This window comes from Callorhinus ursinus, unplaced genomic scaffold, assembly GCF_003265705.2.
Source record: "Callorhinus ursinus isolate GAN/ISIS: 27379988/994484 unplaced genomic scaffold, GSC_fseal_2.0 scaffold6, whole genome shotgun sequence".
Taxonomy (NCBI): domain Eukaryota; kingdom Metazoa; phylum Chordata; class Mammalia; order Carnivora; family Otariidae; genus Callorhinus; species Callorhinus ursinus.
The window spans coordinates 21,291,751-21,314,284 of NW_027397068.1; the positions used below are offsets into that span (position 1 = coordinate 21,291,751).

The following is a 22,534-nucleotide window of genomic DNA, read 5'->3' on the forward strand; positions in this document are numbered from 1 at the left end:
CACACACACACACACACACACACACACACACACACACACACACACACCTCTACATTCTCCAGGTCTTGAGGTGAAATGTTTAGGAGGCTTTTCTTAAACCAAAATACCCTCCTAATATTTCCCTTTTATAGGCTTCTCTGGTATCTCTGTGCCCATCTTTTCTATTTCAGCATTTATTACACTATATTGCTTGCTTAAATATTTGTCTCCTTCAGTAGACCACAGGTACTGAAAAGGCAAGGGCAGTGACTGTCTGGAGAGCTACTGTCACCACAATGTCTTGAAATGAACTCAAACACTGCTGATGAATTATATTTTTTTGCAGGTAATTATTAACCTCATAAAACTGGTGGTAACTCTTCTTGCCTAATAAGAAAATAGAACAAATATTTCTATATTTAATAGTAAGATTTATAGAAGTTATGTTCTATACAGATATTTGGGTTTAAAAAACTATGTTTGATATATTGTCACATAACAGATTTTATGAATTAGCCAGTGGAATGCTCTCCTTTCTAATTTGTTCATGCACACTTACCAAATGGAAAAAATCTAAAAACTTATTCAAGGAAAGAGGCCCATTTACTGAGTCTGGACAAAGAAGACACTGGTGCCCACACTGCTTATCCTGTGTTTTGGGGGATGATAATCCCAGTATCTGCATGTTATTTCCCTTAGATAAATGTTAAGGAAAGATGAGATCTTAATGGCTCCTCTTGGATTAACTTAAACTAAGTAGTCTGGATCTTTGTCTTTTGGGGAAGAACAGAATTATATCTCAGAGTACCACTCAAAGAAGAATGAATATAATTTGAACATCCTGTAATCAGGATTTAAGAGATTTTTATAATGCTCCTTTCCTGCCCTCCCATCCCCACTCCACCAAGCCCACCCCAGGCCTTTCCCAAGAAAGCAGGCCAGCATTTATCTTCCTTCTGTCCCATAAGGCAATAGCTGAAGTTTCCTAACTTAATTTCCTCCAAAGCAAGTAAGAAGAGTGGGTATTCCTATTAATGGACTGAAACCTTTACTTCTATAAACACAATTTATCGATACTTCTAAATCTAAGTATCCTTATGGGTATGTCTCATTTATCAATACATTATCTCTGATATATTGTGAATGTTTAATGAGAACACATTCAATATCTTTCAGTGATGTACTTACCAAATATTTATTGTGTATCTACTACCAGAAACCTTAGTTTCCTCCATAATAAAATGAAGAAAATAATAGTACCTATATATCAGGGGGTTATAATGAAAATGAAACACATAATACACATAAAATATTTAGAATAATGCCTGATATGTAATAGGGATCAATTAGTTTTTCTAACATCATCACATTACCCTCTTGGTCCTCATTGTAATGTACCAGACACTGTGCTATGTACCATGCAATGGTGAGGAAAGATAAAGGCAGACAGATAAAGCCCTTGATCTCATAAGGCTTACATTGTAATGCAGGAGTGGCAATAGGCACTATACAATAAAGCTGTAAAATACAAAATTTTACTTCTGATAAGCCACTAAGGATAACTTACTACTTAGATGCTATTCAGTGATGCGACAAATCATAATAGGAAAATTTGACCTAACCAGAGAAATCAGAAAAGGCTTTAAGAAAGCAAAATTTGATCTAATGTCTCAAAGATGAAAGGGCATTAATTAGATGAAGGAGAAAAAAAGACAATTACAGGCAGAAGCGAAGCATCTACGTAGAACAGACGGGGAAACATGGATGAAGAGAGTGGAGACAGGCAGCGTATGTGGCTAGAGCAGAGAGGATGAGAGGACTGGAGCGTGGTGGAAATGAGATGGACAGGGACGGACTGCACAGTCTTTCAGACCCTTCCAGGAGCTGTATTCTTTTCACGCTGTAGTGGAGACTGGAAAACTATGAATGGCTTTCTTTTCCTTTTCTCTTCTCTTCTCCTTCCCATTCATTCATTCATTTTGGATTGTCATTGTTTTTCATAGGACATGGAATGAGAGTGAAAAGGGAGAAACTGGCCAGGTTGCATTTCTGGCTCCCTAAGGGGAAATAGGACGGAGCAGACTGGATGCTCGTACCCCAGTTACAATACTACAGAAGTCTTCAAGGTGAGAGATGACAGAAACTCGGGACAGATTAGTGAAGACGGAGAGGATATGGATGAATGTAAGAAAAACGTAGGAGATAAAACTCATAATTAATAGGAATTGGTGTTGGATTGACTATATGCACCTTATATTTAAATATAGACTATATTTAAGCATTATTTTTCTCAAGGAAAAGTAACATAAATAAATTCTGCAGAAAATTCCCCATGTGTCAGATATTTTACATCTCTCTGCCATCTTCCTGGTTCAGTATGAAATAATCACAAATGAAACATTAAGAAGTATTCAGTATAGCTTCAAGTTACCCTCTGAGACAATTTTTCAAACTTGGTAATATAGCAGAAAATTAAAGTTGTCTTAGTCTCTTCATTTTTTCTAGGTCATAAGCTGCCAAAACTGTTACTTATGTGACAAACTACTTTTTTTTTTTATACAGATTTGCCTCAACAGCTGTAGGACAAGTGGAAGTAAAAAAAAAAAAAAAACAAAATACAAAGGAATACTAGAATCTGAGACCTGTTATTTATTAACAATAATTACTCTTTCAAAAATTTTAAATATTCTGGATTTCAAAATAGCCCAGGTAGCCTTTGAAAATGAAAGAAAAACACCCACTTTAAGGGATCTACAATTATAAAAGACCACAGATAATCTACCTTATTTTAATACTTGGTACATGTCAGATTTCTGAGGAAGATAAAAGTAATTTTTCAAAATGACAGTAATGTTTGTGGTTAGTGAGTTCCCATTTTAAAACTTAATGGTGGCAGGATTTTTCTGAAATTTAATAAGTAACAAGAAGACTTAGTATGAGCATCAAAAATTGGATACTTATTTTTGCTTCCTTGTTTATAGGGAAACTAGATTGCTTTTGAGCATGCTATGCATTGCATTATTTTATAGTAGTAGACATTGTTATATTTTACTTTAGGAGGAAGAAAACACTAAGCTTTTCATTGGTTTTTGGTCTGTATTTGGATAAGTTAGCATGATAAACTTTGCAAGCAGGGTTCTTGAAGTAATTTAAAAATAAATTTTGTAATACTTTACTCCTTTTACATAATGTCCATAAGAATATAAAATAATCAATGATAGGAAAAAAAGTAACTAAATGTTGGTATAAAACAGACAAAATGAAAAATAGAAACCATTAATAGAATAGGACCCCACTCTTCTCTTCACTAATACAATGATACAAGCTATTTTTCTGCAAAGTAATACTCATGGAATAGGCAAAGCTGTTATTCTAATTTTTTTTTTTTTAGTAAAGGCAAAGATAATTAGATTCCTGAGTGCTTTTAAATTATACTCTAGGAAAACGGTCTCAAATAATACATGATTTGCATTCACAAAACAGATTTTTATGCATCAAAAATTATAGTTCTCTCACAACCCCCTCTAATCCAACTACATTAAGAAGAACAAAACAGTTAAAAACAGTAGTTTATATATACATATATATATGGCAGTGGACTTTTTTATTCAAAGGATATTAATGTATTTTACGAGTTGCTATTAAACCTTGCAAAAGTAAGAATAATCAGTAACTTACACCTCGAATTCCATGATGCTTCAAAGTAATTTATAGCTTACTTACTAATAAAAGCAATGAGACATTCTTCAAAATAGAACTCTCATTACTTCTTAATGGCACGCGTTCAAATGCAGGAAATGGTTGTCCTGGTAAATAATATTTACATTTCACTGGGGATTTTAAAAGTTGTAGCTTTTTAATTCCATTATGTTTAAGCACAGGGTTAAAGCTTTTTAAACTAATCGTTCTTTTTAAAGATTGGCTGCTTTCAAGATTTCAGGTTCTATTCCCAGGTTTTAGATCTCTCTCTAAATAAAAGGAAGCTTAAAATTTTCATTTTGGGGGCACCTGAGTGGCTCAGGAGGTTAAACGTCCAACCCTTGATTTCGACTCAGGTCATGATCTGAGGTCATGAGATCATGCCCCGCATTGGGCTCTGTGCTGAGCATGGAGCCTGCTTAAGATTCTCTCTCTCTTTCTCCCTCTGCCCCTCCACATTTGCACTCACTCTCTCAAAAAAAAATTAATTTTGATTATTAGTTGCTAATAATTACACAAAACTGAAAATGCAAATAGGAAAAAAAACCTAGAAAAAGCAAAATGTTTAGTTAATAAAGGACTAAAAAAAAGTCATTACTGCCACAAAAATATACTAATTATATTTGTGCAGTCACTTGAAAAATTAAGCCTAAATAGTTAAGAATCACCTTCAAAATATAAAAGAATATTATGGTTGTCTTTTATTATTATTATTCTGAAATAAGTACTATTAAAAACAAATCCCAAAACCAAACAAATGAAGACGACTAGGGAAACAAGCAACATTATAACAAATATAAATACCACAGTAATTTCTAAACTTAAACCATATCTCAGAATATTTAGATATCATCAAAACTAGGTTTTTCAAGCGATTTGAAAATTGTATCTATGCTGAAGTAGCTTAGTGAATAGTGATTTCAAATGATTAGCATTCTTCACTGATTTATGAAGCAGGTACACAGTACTTTAGTGAGCTAAATGATTTTATCTTGAATGTCAGTTATACATGGCATACATTCAGATCTTTACAAACCCAGAAGTTGAAACAAATCTTTTGTGTTGATAAAATCTACATTGTGTATCATTTTCACTTCCTCTTAGTTTTTTATTCCATATTTTATTAGCATGCAGTTTAAATTTATATTTTCTTTTAGCTCTTCATACCAGATAGAGCCACTGTGAAAGAGGTAGGTGGCGGAGGGGTGATGATTATTATAAGTGAGTTGCAAAACTATGCTGGTTTTTCAGAGCAAAATATAATTAACAGCAATATGGCAATCTCAGTGTCTATATACGTAATATAAAGAGACAGGGACTGAAAGTTAGGCTGGTTTCTAATATGACTATAGTTAATGATAAAAAAGGATAACATCAAATTAATTTTTTAATGAGAAACTGAAATGGCAAATCAATGAAAATGCCATTCTTAGTTACAAATGTGAATGTGCTAAAATGTTGGGTCTCCCCCCCCGTGTTCTATCTCTCTCTTACATAAATAAATTCTTTAAAAAAAATTGAATGGATAAACAATCTGTGGTATATCCATGCAACACAGTAATAGTTAGCAGTACAAAGGAATGAACCATTAATAAATGCAACAAGGTGGATGAATATCAAAATAATTAGGTTGAGTGAAAGAAGCCAGAGAGAAAAGTACACACTATGTGAACCCACTTACATAAAATTTATGAAAATGTAAACAAACCTATAGTGACAGGAAGCATTTCAGTGGTTGCCTAGGGATGGTGGTTGTGGAGGAAGAGTACAAAGGGATGTGAAGAAACTTTCAGGGCTGATGAATACTCATTAATTTGTGTTGATGCTTTCACTGATATAGGCATATGTCAAAACTCATTACATTGTGTTCTTTAAATATGTACAGCCTTTTTGTATATTAGTTATACCTCAATGAAGCTAAAATAAAATGTTTAAAGATCAACCAGTATACATGCATTAAAAATAACAAGTAGTAGTATCTGGCGCTTTCCTTAGAATACAATCTTTATTTTCTTTTCTAGTAGGAAATTTAGGAATGAATGAATAACTTTTATCCTTTAGTAAAAAGAGGGTTAAACTGAACATAAAAGCCTGCTTTTAAGCCAAGCCTCTAAGAGGTCTTCTCCCAGGATCAATTCCACAGATTACTGTCCTGCCAAAGGGAAAAGTCAAGGGATATCCCAGTTTCAGCCAAATAAATACCATTCATACTTACTATGCTGTCATTTCTAATATGCAGGAAAACCATCAAATTTTTCTCTTCTCTCTGATTCTAACACACATAGTTTGAAGAGTCAATGTAGCAAAAATCATCACGTGTATACTCTGGGGTTATTACTCACGAGATAGAGTGGGTAAGGAGCAGAGTAAAGAATCCAGTAAAGCAGCAGAAAGGGACTAACATTTGTTGAATGCCAACTGTTTGCAAAGCACTATCTTCAAAAATTTTTATATATTATGTCAAATAACAACAGTAAAACATTTTAAACATTTCAGTTTCCTATAACTTGAGGGAACAAAGCACTATACCACGAAAATGTTTTTAACATAAAGAGGAAAGAGCAGAGGACGTTGATATTCTTTTAGATTCAGCTTTTGAGGCCAAGCCCTGCCTTAAACACAGGTGAATCCAGAATACAAAGCACTGTGACTTATAATGTATAAGGTGCTTAATATTTCTTTAAAGTATAAAAAAAGTATTTACAATATGTAATTTAGACAATAATGAGAATTAGAATACCATAGGAAATAACTTTTGGTTATTTTATTTTTAAAACATAGCAGTTCCAGGATGAGCTTGCATTTAGATTTGCTTTGAAGGGTAGAGGAAAAAAAGAGTTATAATTGGAATACCAAGAACTAGATAACCCACGGCCCATCGTACAAGTAATTCTAGGGGAGGATATCACATACATGCCTATCACATAACAACAGATAGACAAAGAAGACTTTAAAGGGCAATACATCCAATCAATATCTGGACTTAAAGAAATAAAAGTTTATGCTGATGGTTAAAACTGAAGATGTCATTTGTGATAGTTTGATAAATGTCAGTGTAAGTAAAGGAATCCCTTAACCTGGAGTCCATGAAGAATCAACTCAAACACTAGAAGAGAAAGTTTTGTTTCCAACCGTATCAGCTTATTTTCTGAGATATCCTATTTGCTTCTTTCCCTTCAGGGTCCAATCTGCTATGAGTGAGTGAGTAAATAAAAGTAAGTAAATGAGAGTAAATAAACTCTTAAGTAAAAGTCACTAGAAGTGTACAGTTAACTTAATATATTCAATAAAGGAAATACTGTGCAGCTATCAAATGCCATGCAATATGAATATTGGATGATACGCAAAAACGCTTACTGGAAAAAGTGTAAAAAATAATATATAATCAACTTTTATTGTTTAAAGTTTTACATATTTGACTAGAAAAAAGATTAAGAAGATATATGCTAAACTTTGTAATTTTCTGTATTTTTTTACCTTTTCTACAATGAGCATGTTATCCTTTTGAAGTCAGAAAAAAATCTGAAGCATGAAAATTCTCAAAATAAAATTAACATCTAATTCACATTGATCTTAAAAAGTGTCACAGAGCTCCAGTTGTAAAACTACGCAACAAAACATATGGAAAATGACATTTAGGATACAAAATGGTCTAAACTGTAGTATCTCACATAATATATATCATACTACATATAGGCATGCCGTCTAATGTTCTCGTGACTTTGATAATCCAAGGAAAACAGGAAGTAAATATGTCTATGTAATGATTTTAACCAAGGTTCAAATCAATGATGACCACAAGTACATTCAGTTTTCTTTATAAAAACTATTTATGACTGTAGAGGCACAAGGCTCTACAAAAATATGATTTCATATATTCCAGTTTTGGTATATAAATATAATTTTTTACAGACATGCGAAAACTACAAATTCAAAAGAAGCTACTTAGATCATTCGCAGAAATTACAGAAAACATAGCTCCGTAGATTTCCTAAAATTAACCAGCTGCGTGCTGCATTTTAGGTTTACATCAACTTTGTGCTTCTGATGCAGTGTTTGTGAGGCAAGAGCCTTTCTGAAAATAATTGCCTGCAATACTGATAAAATACCTGCCCCAAACAACAGAAAACTGGCTTTCAAATCAAGAACTACTTGAAACTAACAAATTGCCCTAACCTATCAAGCTCTCAGGATCTCATAAGCCTGTATTTTCTCAGATGTCACCCATATCAAGTTATGGAGAAAAACATAAGCATTTGGTATTGTTCAAGAAAGAATTCAAATTAACATAGAATGTTTTCATTTAGCAGATTGTTTAAGCAGATATTTTTAAAAATGTCAGAGGTAAGTGATAAGAATAAATCCACAATTTCAAAAAAAGAGATACAAATAAGGATGTAGAAATTCTTATGCTTCTGCAGATGCCTTGGGGGGCAGAAACCTAATGTGTCTGAATTATGATGTCCCTACCCTATCAAGGCAGCTCAGTTTTAGAGGGACTGAAAAGTAAACTATGTCTGCCAAGCTATTCCAGTTTTCCCAGAATTATCATATATTTCTACCTATATGCCAATAATCTGTGAAAAATGCAAGCTGTATCATAAGATTCACGAAATATATTGATCCCGGAGTCTTCAAGAATCATTTTAACTTCTATAAAATCAGAATCTCACTGACCAGATCTTCATCTCTTTCTAATTGCACACTTTTTATTGAATAAAGTTTATGAAACTTTTTCAGCTGCTTTGCATCATAGCTAACAATATAATGCTATTACTGAGTGCCTAATAATATATACTTCATCACTCTTATAAAAAACATTTGATCCTCAACACACGAAAGCAACCAGGAAGTGTCAGCACAGTGCAGTTAAAATCTATAGTGTTCTAACTAAAACTGAGGGCCAATTCAAGTATGTACAGATTCTAATGGCTGATTTACCCGACAAAGATACTCCAGAATTGTAATTCACAAGTCATGGTACCCTCTTTTTTCAAAAGAATGGTCACCTTGGGCTAGGGTTGCTCCACCTGAGAGGAATGAACTATTATAAAAGACTGTGCAGAATTTTATATATCTATGTTTACATCCCCAGATTCCTGTGGAGATCAGATTTTTACTAGTCTATGACCCAAACAAGTTTGAGAACACTGCCGTTAGGCCATTCCCTCCTGCTCATCTCTAAGTCCTGGTTTAACACATCAAATCTGCCCCAAGGTGGTTACACTCAATGACTCATTCATATGACCAATAAAAATATTACTGACCTCAGTTTTTCACATAAAGTGAAACAAAGCAGAAATTTTAAAAATTGCAATAAAATGATATGTTTTAAAAACTGAAAATCTTAATAGTAAAATGGAGCCATTTTATTACTATACTGTTTACCATTAGTTAGAGAAAATAAAACTTAAATGTCTATCGTAAGTTTGCTTCAAGGCTTAAGATGTACCACAATTATATTATTTCCTATCTTATCCCAGGAGAGTTCCTTATCCAGGGTTCTAAATTTCTGACAAATAGGGGACAAAGGGAAGGCCACAAATTAGGAGATGTTATTGAAGATCTGTTTCATTAGATTACTGATTTTTCACTCTTTTCGGGCTCCTGGGAAATATTTTTGCCTGTTACCTTCAAGAATGGCTTCTCCTGAGCAAATGGTTACTGTGATTTATAAACTTGGTCAGGACTCCCTCAACTTTGTTATATGCATTATTGCATTAGTATTGTTTTTGGCTTCTCTTTTTAACCTGGCCTATATTTTCCTTTACTGTACTACCCTTCATACCTAGCCTTTAGTTTGTATCATCTTGCTGTTTTGTGTGTGTGTGTGTTTGATATGCTCCTGTAAAAAAAAAAAAAATTAAATCTTTTACAGAATAAGAAGGGCAAAGTTAATGAGATTCAGGAAATCCTAATCTCTAGGCATAGAGCATTTAACACATTTCACCAGATACATTAGGAATTACATAATGAAAACCTACTAAGTGACATTATATTTCTAATTCCAGGAATGTTTCTGGAGTCTTTTTGGACTACTCTGCCCTTCTAATTCAGTTATGTTTATAAACTTCAACAATCTTTCAATGCTCAACATATTTAAAACCAAACTCACTATTCCTACAAGAAGTTACTTTGTCCTCTGATATGTTTATATACAAAACTGCTGAGAAAATGTTAACTTGGTATGTTACATCTGTTTACCTTCCCATCTGTCAGAATTATCTGACAAAACATTTAAAGCAACTATCAGAAAAATCCTTCAGGGAGCAGTTGCGAACAAACTTGAAATAATTGGAAAAAAAATATGTCTCAGCAAAGAAAAACCAAATAGAAAGTTTAGAAATGAAAACTATTTAACAACCTAAATTAAAAACTCACTGCAAGGGCTCAATAGCAAAAATGTACACAACAGATGAAAATCAGTGGACTCAAAGATCAAAAGAATTTACCAAATCTGAATAACAGAAAATAGGTTAAAAAAAATGAACTGATCTCAGGGTCCTGTGGGACTATAACAAAAGATCTAACATTCTTGTCCATGGGGTCCAAGGAGAGGAGAAAGACTGAGGGGCTAAAGAAAGAGAAGTTCAAAGTTTCCCAAATTTGACAAACCTACAAACTCAAGAAGATAAACAAACACTAAACAGTATGAACCCAAGAAATCTAGAACTCGACATATCATAATCAAATTTCTGTAAACCAGAAACAAAGAAAGAATCTTGAAAGAGGATTAAGAGAAACATGTTACCTACAGAGAAATAACAATTTGAGTGGCACTGGCTCTTTCTTTGGAAACCTTGGAGGCTAGAAAAAAGTCATGTATTTTTCAAGTGTTGAAAGGAAAGAACTGACAACATAAAAGTCTATATCCAGCAAAAATATCCTTCAGGAATGGAGATGAAATAAAGACATTCTCAGATTTTACACAGAAGGTAGCAACAGTAAATTAAAACATAACACACAGATATCCAGATAAACCTGAACACATGTAATTTCTGATCCATTTTTCCAACTCCCCTTTGCTCCTACCCTCTACTTCTAAGTATCTGTATATTCTCAATACAATAAAAACCCTCATGAGAAGAATAAATCAGGAGAGTGTGATGGGAGCACATGCCTATGCACACCACATACAGACTCCCAACCATGGTTGCCAGAGCTCTGAAAACAATAATATGACAGATTCAGGATTCTGTTTGCTGTTCCCTACATCTAAGAGATTTGAACAGAATCTCCTACATACCCAACCAAAAGAGAAACACAAAGAAAACCTAAAATAGCTCATCCCAACTCCCAAAGTTGCACAGATAAACTCAGCCCAGCATAAAGATGAGCAAACAAATATAAAAGAAAAAGGAGAACAATTTCAGAATTCAGGGCACATGCTCTGCTTTAATACAAAGTCACTCCCAGGACAGGAGAAACTTTTCTAAAATTTCTGACCAGTATTTTCACTGAGGCTCAAAGGAACCCTGAATTTATGATATTAGGAAGAGATGCAGAAAGGATAATCTGAGATGAGGAAGGACAGGGTGTAAGGAAAAACACACCCGCTAAATGGAACCATTAAAAACAACATGAATATTGTAAAATAATAACTCTTTGCAAATGATACAAGTAGGGGGAGAAGCTGGAAAGTAAACATAGATGAAGAACAATGGAAAATAAGGTTGGAAAGGGAAATTGGTGTTTTCACTGTTGACAAGTTTACGGAGTTCTTCAAAGTTGCACAAAGTGGCTTTTCAGCTGAAGACAAGATAGGTATCTGTTGACTACATAGACTATTTTTCATGACAATAAATCTGAGAATTACATAATTCTGTCTTGCAAAGGAAATTTTACATTCAAAACTCAATAAAATCATAACTGCTACTAGACCTGACAATCCCTAGTGAACCACAAAACAAACCACATCTCATATTATACTTAATTTAGACATGATTCTTAACAAGCTAAGTAGTTGGATTTAATTCATGCAATAAAGAACCAATGAAAGTTTATGAGCAAGAGAACAATATGATCAGAACAGCATGACAAAGAATTTACAAATTAGATTTTGGTTTCCCATATTGGAAAAACAAAGACACACTAACAATACTGAAAATATTTTTTTAAACAACAGGGGAATTTCGAAATTATGTTTAATTGTATTAATTATTGGGAAACTTATTTACCAAAAAATTACAATGGGAATCATTAAAAAGCTATTAAAATTATATAAGTGAAAAGTCAGGAAAGCAAAAAATTAAAACTTCAAAAATAAAAGTTGAGTATGTCCATATTCCTCCAGGCTCTGCAATAGTCCTGCTTTGCTCTTTCTACAGCCCAATCTCAAATACAGTGGTAACAACAGTCTATTAATCTTTGAGAATCTGAGAGAATAGATAGTAGGACAAGGTGAAGAGGTTAGTAACTATACAGTTTCAGGTCTACAAAAAATTAGCATCACTGATAGTAGGGCTGTATTTATACTGGAGGAGAATAAAGAGCAAATATAAGAGAGGAGGTTCAATTTATAAACTATTACTGAGGCCAAGCACATGGTCCCTGCCCTTACAGAATTAACAAATATTGACAAAAGACACAGAGCCGATCTATGGAAGTTCAGAAATAAGCAAAGGGTGGGGATGGGGGAGGGAAGGGAAGATGTTCATAAATCTTTTGACAGTATAATATATAAATCTAAGTAGATTTTAATGTTTAACTTTCTGTATCTGTAAAGTGGAGACACTATTCAATAAGGTTCTTATAATATGAGCAAGGATGCACATAATGCACTTAGCATAGTGACTAGCTCATAATTTCAATTCAAATGTTACCTCCCTGTTTTTCCATAAATATTCTTTCATTAACATCAATAACACAGTTATTTGAGCAATGTTACTTTACAAAAAGCAAAAATAGTCTGTTTGGCTATAGTTTGTATTGGGAAGTAGTTGGGACATAAGGCTGAAAACCAGGCTGGTTTTCACCAGATTGTGAAGATAACCCACTGTCTTACATAAGTAGTGGTTCTCAAAACGTTTTGGCTTTGGAACTCCTTTGCACTCTTAAAATTATTGAGGCCTCAAAGAACTCTTGTATTTGTAGGTTCTCTCTCTCTCTCTCTCTCTCTCTCTCTCTATTTCTTATATTAGAAAGGGAAACTGAGAAATTTTTACAACACAAAAATAGAAAGTAGTCACTTCATTAGCTGTTGACAACATCATATATTATGCAGACCCTGGAAAACTCCACAATATACTTTTGAGAAAATGAAAGTGAAAGAAAGTAACATCATAATGTTATTATAAGGATGCCTGGGTGGCTCAGTCAGTTAAGTATCTGCCTTCAGCTCAAGTCATGATCTTGGGGTCCTGGGATGGAGCCCCACGTCGGGCTCCATGCTCAGCCAGGAGCCTGCTTCTCCCTCTCCTTCCGTCCTTCCCCCTCCTGATGCTCTTTCTCTCAAATACATAAAATATTTAAAAAAAATAATGTTACTATGAAAATTGGTTTTAAACTTGCTGACCCCCAGAAAGAGCTTAGGAAACACAGTGTTTCTGTACCATATTTTGAGAGTTGCTGCCTTATAGTAATGGGAATAACCAAATCAGTGCAGGGTTTAAATTTTTTTAAAAAGTCTGTTAATGGTATGCAGAAAGACTAAAGCAGAAATACACAAAGGAAGAGCCCTGTATTTGGCACAACAATGAGATGAGACTGCCAAAGTCGAACTTATCATTTGCAGAAAATTTCTTAATGCTAGACTTACAGGATAAAACAGGAAAAAAACTGACTTGATTTCTTCCCTAAACTTCATTGTACCCATCAGGATACAAAACTCATTTCTTTAGGTAAGTACATCATAGATATGGTCTCAGACTCTAGAGTGGTTCAAATTTCAGAAAAATTTATTTTTAATAAAGACAAATTTGTTAAAAGTCAAATTTTGAGTTACTCTATATGCCTTTATAAAACATTATGAAAATAAAAATCATACACTAAAAAATTATCAGTCTATGTGTCTTATTGTGTAGTTTTAAGATATAATCTCTGTAATTTTATGTTCAGGTAGGCCTGGGAGCTTGACTTGGAATGTATCATATGTAACACAACTTCTAGGAATACATCAACAAACTTTCAGAATCAATGTGTCCATAAATTGGGAATATCTATATAATACTGTACTGTGTTCTACAAATCTGTAAAACTTTTTTCTCTTTATTGTATAAACTTAAAATTTTTAAACATGATTCAGTTCATTGTGTTAAGTATACAAGTTATATAAAAAGAACAGAAACGTTAGACTGACCACAGTTGACCCTTGAATAACATGGGTTTGAACTGTGCAGGTCCACTTACATGTGGATTTATTTTGATAAATATAGTACAATACTATAAATGTATTTTCTCTTCCTTATGATTTTCCTAATAACATTATCTTTTTATGTGTGGTGTAAGAAAGTGGTCCAGTTTTCCCAACACCATTTGTTGAAGAGACTATCTTTTTTCCATTGGTTATTCTTTCCTACTTTGACCATATAGGTGTGGGTCCATTTCTCGGTTCTCTATTCTATTCTATTGATCTATTTGTCTGTTTTTGTGCCAGTACCATACTGTGTTGATGATTACAGCTCCGCAATACAGCTTAAAGTGTGGGATTATGATGCCTCCCGCTTTCATTCTCTTTCTCAACATTACTTAGGTTATTTGGGATCTTTCTTAGTTCCATACAAATTTTAGAATTGTTTATTCTAGTTCTGTGACAAATGCTGGTGTTATTTTTATCAGGACTGCATTAAATGTGTAGATTGCTTTGGGTAGTATATACATTTCAACAATATTTGTTCTTCCAATACATGAGCATGTAATGCTTTTCCATTTGTGTCTTTTACAACTTCTTTCATAAGCATTCTATAGTTTTCAGCATACAGATCTTTTACCTCTTTGGTTAGGTTTATTCCTAGGTACCTTACGGTTTTTGGTGTGGGTTAACTTTTAAAAGAGCACTTCAATTTTTAAAATATGCTTTCTAGCCTTCACTGCTAGGAAAAGAAAATTAGTGCTTTTGAAATACAAATAAATTCAGTAATAAAAAATATCAGGATATTGGATTCTACTTCCAGTAATGGCAGATGAGCAAAGCTGTGGTACGAATCTCTGCAGATAATTATAAAATACTTGGCTGTATACAATTAATAAAAACAACTTTTAAGAAACAGGACAGTATCAGAAATTGGTAAAAATAGAGAAAAGTAACGTCAAAACTACAAATCAATTACCAGAGTGCAAATTATTGACCTAAGAGTAGGACCCCACACCTACTGCTATTGCAGCAAAAAAAGGGTAGGAAAAACCACAGCCTCACTGGCAAAATGTGCTAAAAATCAGAGTTCAGAGCTAGGATTCAGAACTGAAAAGGCAGCTTGAAAATTAAGGTGAAAAGCCCAGCAACATGGGAACCTCTCAAATGTCGGAGTGAAAACTAATACATTTATGGGAGAAAAGCCAAGAGTCCCATGGAAAAAAGCAAGCTGACACCAGAACAAAAATCTACTCTGCAAAAGATATAGCCACACAGAACTAAATCTGTGATTTTGAGGCTTTTCCTAAGTGAGTGGATTTCCCAGACATGCACAGTTCTAGTGGCTGAAAGCAATAATTAGAGAAGCTTAAGGTGTCAGTTGATGAAGTTCAGGAAATGCTAACCCAAAGAATCACTATAAAAGAGAACACTATCACTAATAAGAGACTCATATCCCTTCAAGGCAATGGGATAAAACATAAGTTGGAAATTACCATATTAATTTTAGCCAAAGTAATTAATGAAGACCCCACATATTAGTCTTTTTTTTTTTAAGATTTTATGTATTTATTTGTTAGAGAGGGAGAGAGAGAGAGAGAGCACAAGCAGGGAGAGTGGTAGGCAGAGGGAGAAGCAGGCTCCGCACTGAGCAAGGAGCCCACCACAGGACTCGATCCCAGGACCCTGGGATCATGACCTGAGCCAAAGGCAGATGCTTATGCACTGAGCCACCGAGGCATCCCTAGTCTGGTTTTTAAAATCTAACCATATATCACAGTTAGGCAATATAGGCTAAAACTTATGATGACAGAATAATAAAAATATCAGTTTACTACTCAGTGTTATCACTGATAAAATACTTAACAAAATAATGTATTTTTAAAATAAAACACATCAAAATTCTTTTACATTATCTCAGAATTAAAATTTTCCAATTAAAAGACCTAAATTAGCAGTAGTGGAAGTACATTACACATTTTAAAATTAATTTTGAAGCTGAAAATCTGAAGGAAAAGAAAGGTTAAGCTCCTAATGAGCCATTACCTGGTCTTATAAATATGTAGTAAAAATTCAAATAATGTTTGCTCTATCACTGATCATTTTCAGCAGTTAAAAATCTATTTATGCTAACAAAATAAATAAATCTGAGATTCAGTTACAATGTAAATGCGAAAAGATAAAGTTCTACATATCAAATATAAAAACTATGTTGTTGGCTCTACTAAAGATTTTCCTTCTGCTACCTCTTTCTGAAATACAAAGCCATTTGTCAAATTATAGATTTTTTAAAAACTGTCAGTGACAGACTCTAAATGTTAATATACTCCCCTACATTATTTCATGAAATAAAAAGGATATTAAAAATAACCAGTTACATCCTGATCATTGCTTTTTATCTAACTACAATTGAAATAGGGATCTGATCTTCACTAATAAATCTTTAAACTCTAATATAATTTTTTTTTCTTGACTGTTGTTCATAATGCTGTAATGAACATGAGATATTTGAGACCCTAATTTCCTTTCTTTTGGATATATACTAGGAGTAGAATTGCTGGATCATACGGTAGTTCTATTTTTTTAATTTTCTGAGAAACCTCCATGTTGTTTTCCAGTGACTGTACCAATTTACATTCCCACCAACAGTGTACACAGGTTCCCTTTTCTCCACATTTGCCAGCACTTATCTCTTTTCTTTTTGATAACAGTCATTCTAACAAGTGTGAGGTGATATATCATAGTTCTGATTTGCATTTCCTTGATGATTTGTGATGCTGAGTGTCTTCGCATATACCTACTGTCCATCTGTATGTCTCCTTTGGAAAAATGTCTATTCACTTTCTCTGCCCATTTTTGTTTGTTTTTTCTAGTCCCACGGAGAAATAACTGACATACATTACTGTATAAATTTAAGGTGTACAATACGATGACGTGATTTATATATACTATGAAATGATTATCACAGTAGGTTTAGTTAACATCCATCATCTTATACAGATACAATAAAAAGAAAAGAATTCTCCTTGTGCTGAGAACTCTTCAGATCTCTGCTCTTAAGAACTTTCCTATACATCATACAGCAGTGTTACCTATAATCATTATGTTGTACATTACACCCCTACCACTTATTTATCTCATAACTGGAAGTTTGTACCTTTTGACCAGCTTTCTCCAATTCCCCATTCCCCAAACCCTGACTTTAAACTCTAACAGTATTAATTACATATCAGGTATAATGTTTAAAATACACATTAAATAACCAGTAAGGACAGGCCAGAAAAGAGGTTGGCAAAGGTGCCAGGCTAATCAACCAGCATTTTCCCTCATTCTCACTCCAGTCCACTGCTGAGGCTGGACTGTCCCATTAATATTTGGTTATCCATTATTGCATTTTTTCAAAGCATTTCTTTGAACTTACATGTTCCACCAATTAATGATAATCTAGTTGTAGCTCTAATATAGTTTTTGCCTATTTGGTCATAATATAAGATCCTTGGAGGCAGGAACTGTATCTTAAATATCTTTGTTGTCATGCATTTCACCTAATATAGTGCTATATACAGTGCGTGATTTAATAACTTCCTTTTTGATGAAATAAAGAATGACTAAAAATTTTTATTATATGTTAAGCAATCCTTAATGGAATAGTTTAGAATACTAGTGGGATCATTTAAGGATCTATATATTATCCTGCTCTTAAAACTGAAGCCTGGTCTTATTCACATTTTCATTCTCTACCATTTTAAAAGAACATTTACTGTCAATGAACTTAAAATTTATACCAGGCATCTAACAGTATTCAAGACACAGTAGGAATCACAGAAGTTAGAAGGGACAAAACTGGACAAAGCACCAGCAAAAACCTCTTTTGTAGAGGTAATATGTGATTACAAATAAAAGAATTTCATTAAATTATGTTTGTATTATGTTTACCTGAAAAAAAAAAAAAGAATGGTGTTAAACAAAAAATCTAAGTACACAACATACCTGAGTTCGTAAAATTTCATTTTTTGACAACTGCATATCCCCAGTCAATTCTTTCACAACAATGCCCAGTGGCTCTAGACGTTTGCTGAAGTAATTGGTCATTTCGGCTGCCAAGGCTTTCATTGGAGCAACATAAACAATCTGTGCCAAAGAAACAGTACCTTGATGAATGAGCAAAAACTACAAGTCATTTGTTTCACAGCATTCAATATAAGTCACAATTTATTGTGAAATATAATTATAGCCACCAGGAGTAAAATATCTTAACAGTGATATCTGAAAAGTACTTATCTTTCTTAGGTAGGTGTGCAGCTGTTTAAAGGACAATGAAATTTGTTTATACGTCTTCATCACTTTGAACATTGGTTCTGCTTCAAAACTAAATGTATTTTCACAGTGTTTCATAGGGGTAATAGGATTTTCATAACACAAATAGGGACTGCCTTACTAGTAACAGAGAAAATCAAGCAGCAAACTTTACATGACATCATGAATAATATCCTTAAAATTTTCCAGATTTCATGTAACATGTACAACTACAAATGATTTTAATTTTACAATTTAAAAAGTTGTGGTCTGACTTGTTAATTTCCTACCTTAAATTCATTCTTTTTGATAACACCTTGTTGAAAATGCTGGCGTATTTCATGCAAAACTGTAAGCATTGCAATATTGGTCTTTCCAGCCCCAGTAGGGGCACAAATCAGCATGTTCTCATTGGTGTTGTAGGCAGTCTCAAACACGATCGATTGGATTCTATTGAGTCTCCTTATTCCTTTAAAAGCCAGCTGCCCAATCTAAAGAAAGAAAGAGAAAAAAAAAAATGACTCATTATAAATGATGATAATGTGAAGGACCCATATAAAATAATAAATGCAAACATTTACTTCTTTTGATTAAAAAAAAAAAGACAACTAATTTGTTCCGTCTCTCAATATATCCAATATTTAAACCAAAGTGTGCAGCTGAGAACTCACAACTACTATATGATTCTAATGCATTTGGGAGTTGCATACTCACTAAATTTGAAAAATATGATAATGACACTATATACCTGTATCTTTCTACACGATCTTAAGTACAAAACAATGATAAATTAATAACATAAGGAAATAAAATGAAACACAGGTGTCTTTTGAGTTTATATGATGATATTCTAGTTCAGTTAGATTGAGGATAACTAATGAAACTCCGAACAAGAAATATGGATATAAATGAGTAGGAAATTGTTTCAATATGTTATGGATTTAAAAATATCTTTCTTAATAGCAGCCATAATGATAGGAACAATAGCTGCAGATTATATTCATTCAGGACTTACACTGTGATATATATTAATTGTGAGCACTTTGATGTACTTATTTAATTCTCAAAACAATTCCATGGTATAGGTACTTTTATTTATATATTTATTTTTTAAAAGGTTTTATTTATTTTGAGAGAGAGGGAGATAGAGGGGGAGAGAGCGTGAATGTGTGCACACGTGGGGGCATGGGAGGCACAGAGGGAGAGGAAGAAAGAAGCAGACTCCTGGCTGAGCAGGGAGCCAGAAGCGAAGCTTGATTTCACAACCCCGAGATCATGACCTGAGCCGAAGTCAAGAGTTGGACACTCAACTGACTGAGCCACCCAGGCTCCCCTAGGTAGTTTTTTTATGCCCTTTTAATAAAGAAGAAAATTGAGTGGTTAAATAATTTTTCCTAAGGTCTTTCATATGAAAAGTCTTTAGAAATGAAAACTACAATATCTTAGAGTAAAGAAAAAACCGGATAGGATTAATGGCAGAAAACTGGAATGGCTAAATTAATGTCAGAAAAAATAAATTTCAAAGCCAAGAATATTACCAGGAATAAAGACAGTCATTTCATAATGACAAAGAGAATAATTAATCAGTAGGGCATAACAGTCCTAAATGCTTATATACCTATAACAGATCTTCAAAATGTATGAAGCAAAAACTGATAAGACATGCAAATGATTTCAACATCCCTCCCAACACTTGATAGAATAAGTAGGCATGAAAATTAGTAAGGTTATAAGCAGACTTGAATAGCACTATCAACTAATTTGACCTGACTGACATTTATTCATCTAACAATAGTAGAATACAAATTCTCTTCAAGTATTCATAAAACATTTAAAAAATATACTATATTCTGGGCCATAAAACAAGTTTCAATAAATTGAAAAGTAATTCATACAATATATGTCATCTGATCACAAAGGAATGAAATTAGAAATCCTTAACAGAAATATCCTTAGGAAATATTCAAATATTTGAAATTAAGTAACACACTTGCTAAATAACCCATGGATGAAAGAAGAAATTAATAGGAAATTAATAGGTATTCTTAATTGAAGGAAAAAGAAAGCTCAACATATCAGAATTTGTGGATGCTGCTAAAGAAATACTTAGGGAGGAATATATAGCAGTAACCACTTATATGAAGACAGAAGAAAAGTTTATTTATTTTATTATGTTATGTTAATCACCATACATTACATCATTAGTTTTTGATGTAGTGTTCCATGATTCATTGTTTGCGTATAACACCCAGCGCTCCATTCAGTACGTGCCCTCTTTAATACCCATCACCAGGCTAACCTATCCCCCCATGCCCCTCCCCTCCAGAACCCTCAGTTTGTTTCTCAGAGGCCATGAGAAACTATGCACTCTTAAAGAAGAAAAGTTTTAAGTGGATAACTTCATCTTCCAAAATTAATTAAAACCAAAGTAAGCAGAATAAAGTAAATAGTAAGGATCAAAGTGGATATCAATGAAATGGAAAACAGAAAAGCTCATTCTTTGAGAAAGTCAACAAAACTGATTAATCTCCAGCCAAGATTGATGAGGAATAAGAGAGGAGACAGAAATTACTGATGTCAAGAATGAGAAATGTGGCATCACTACAGATGCTACAGATATTTAAAAAATTGGTAAGTATTAATAAACAACTTTATGCCAATAAATTTGACAATGCGGATGACATGAAAAGTTACTTGAGTTAGGCCAAGATGTCTTAAATATACCATAACCTATAAATGAACAAACTGATAAACTGAATTTAAGCAAAATGAAAAAAACATAATCTTCAAGACATTGTTAAGAAAATGAAAGAAGCCAGCATGGAAGAAAATTTTTGCAAAGTATACATCTGATAAAGGACTTATATCCACAATAGATAAAGGATTCTCTGAACACAGCAGTAAGAAAACAAAAAATCCAATTTTTAAAATGGGCAAAAGATTTGAACAATCAATTCACCAAAGGAAATATCTGAATGGCAATAAGCACATAAAAAGATGCTCAACACCATTAGTTATTAGGAGAATGAAAGTGAAAAATCACAATGAGATAACCCTACATATCTACTAAAATGGCTAAAATTTTAAAAAGTGCCCACTGCAAGTGTTGATGAGGATGTGGAGAAACTGGCACTCATACCCACTGCTGGCAGGAAGATAAAAATAGTACAATCACTTTGGAAAACAATTTGACAATGTTTTAAAAGTTAAACATACAATTAACGTATGATCTGGCCATATCACTTCTAGGTTTTATCCAAGAGAAAAAAAAAAGTATACATACATACAAAAACTTGTACACAAATGTTCATAGCAGCTTTATTTGTAATAGCCTTAAACCAGAAACAACTCAAATGTCCAACAGATGAATGAATAAAATGTGGCATGTTTGGTTTTATTACTTTTTGCATTACCCTAGTACCTAACCAAATGCCATCAACATCACAGGCCTCTAAATTATTTACTGATAAATCAATTAAATAAATAAGGGAAAAAAATCTCTTAAAAGATGCATTTTACACATAGTATCCTCCAAAGAAATAGTAAACTGAATCTAACCAAAATATGTAACAGTTCAGAAACAACTGATACTCAACCTTGAATAAGAAACTTATTTATTTTGTTCTTAAAGGTTACAGGTTCAAGGAAGAAGTGAACTAAAGCATTAGAAGAATATACTGACAAAACCTAGTATGTACTGAGGTCTGTAACATTTGTTGTCATTACTGACCACTTATAAATGCACTAAGGACTTAGGTCAGTATAAATATTCATTTTCTTAACAAAAGTTAGAGAGTATCTAAAATGATCCTCAAAATGTATTAGTTTGTGGTTTACAGGGGAAAAATTATATTATTTTAGTTTTCTATAATAAAGATAGGACTCATGTGCTGAGGTATTTGAAGGGAGAGAGAGACAGACACTAAGAAGAATGCCATTTCAGGTGAAAGAAACAGAATATTAGAAAAACACCAGGGTCACCTGCATGGCTCAGTCAGCTAAGCATCTGTGTTGGGCTCAGGTCATGATCCCAGGCTCCCTGCTAAGCAGGGAGCCTGCTTCTCCCTCTCCCTCTGCCCCTCTCTCCCTGCTCATGCTCCTGCTCTCTCTTGCCACCACTGGAATATCCCTCTCAAAGCATGTTGCACATCATAAACTATGTAACGGCCATGGGGTTAAAAATAAAACAATTTATATGAATACCTTATTCAACATCTTTGAGTATCCATTAAATAATTAAATAATTTTAGATAATTAGGTATTTTTTTTTTT

General features: G+C 33.3%; 1 protein-coding gene across 6 annotated transcripts in view; it reads right to left on the bottom strand.

The window, feature by feature from the left end:
- ASCC3 (activating signal cointegrator 1 complex subunit 3) overlaps positions 1-22,534 on the bottom strand; it is a 332,162-nt gene that overhangs the window by 222,433 nt on the left and 87,195 nt on the right. For all 6 annotated transcript variants that reach the window (XM_073893705.1, XM_025863078.2, XM_073893703.1 and 3 more), the window contains 2 exons: positions 18,553-18,753; positions 17,957-18,097 (listed from right to left, as the gene is read on the bottom strand). In XM_073893705.1, coding sequence (XP_073749806.1) covers positions 17,957-18,097; positions 18,553-18,753 — 342 coding nt within the window. The remainder of the gene's footprint in view (positions 1-17,956; positions 18,098-18,552; positions 18,754-22,534) is intronic.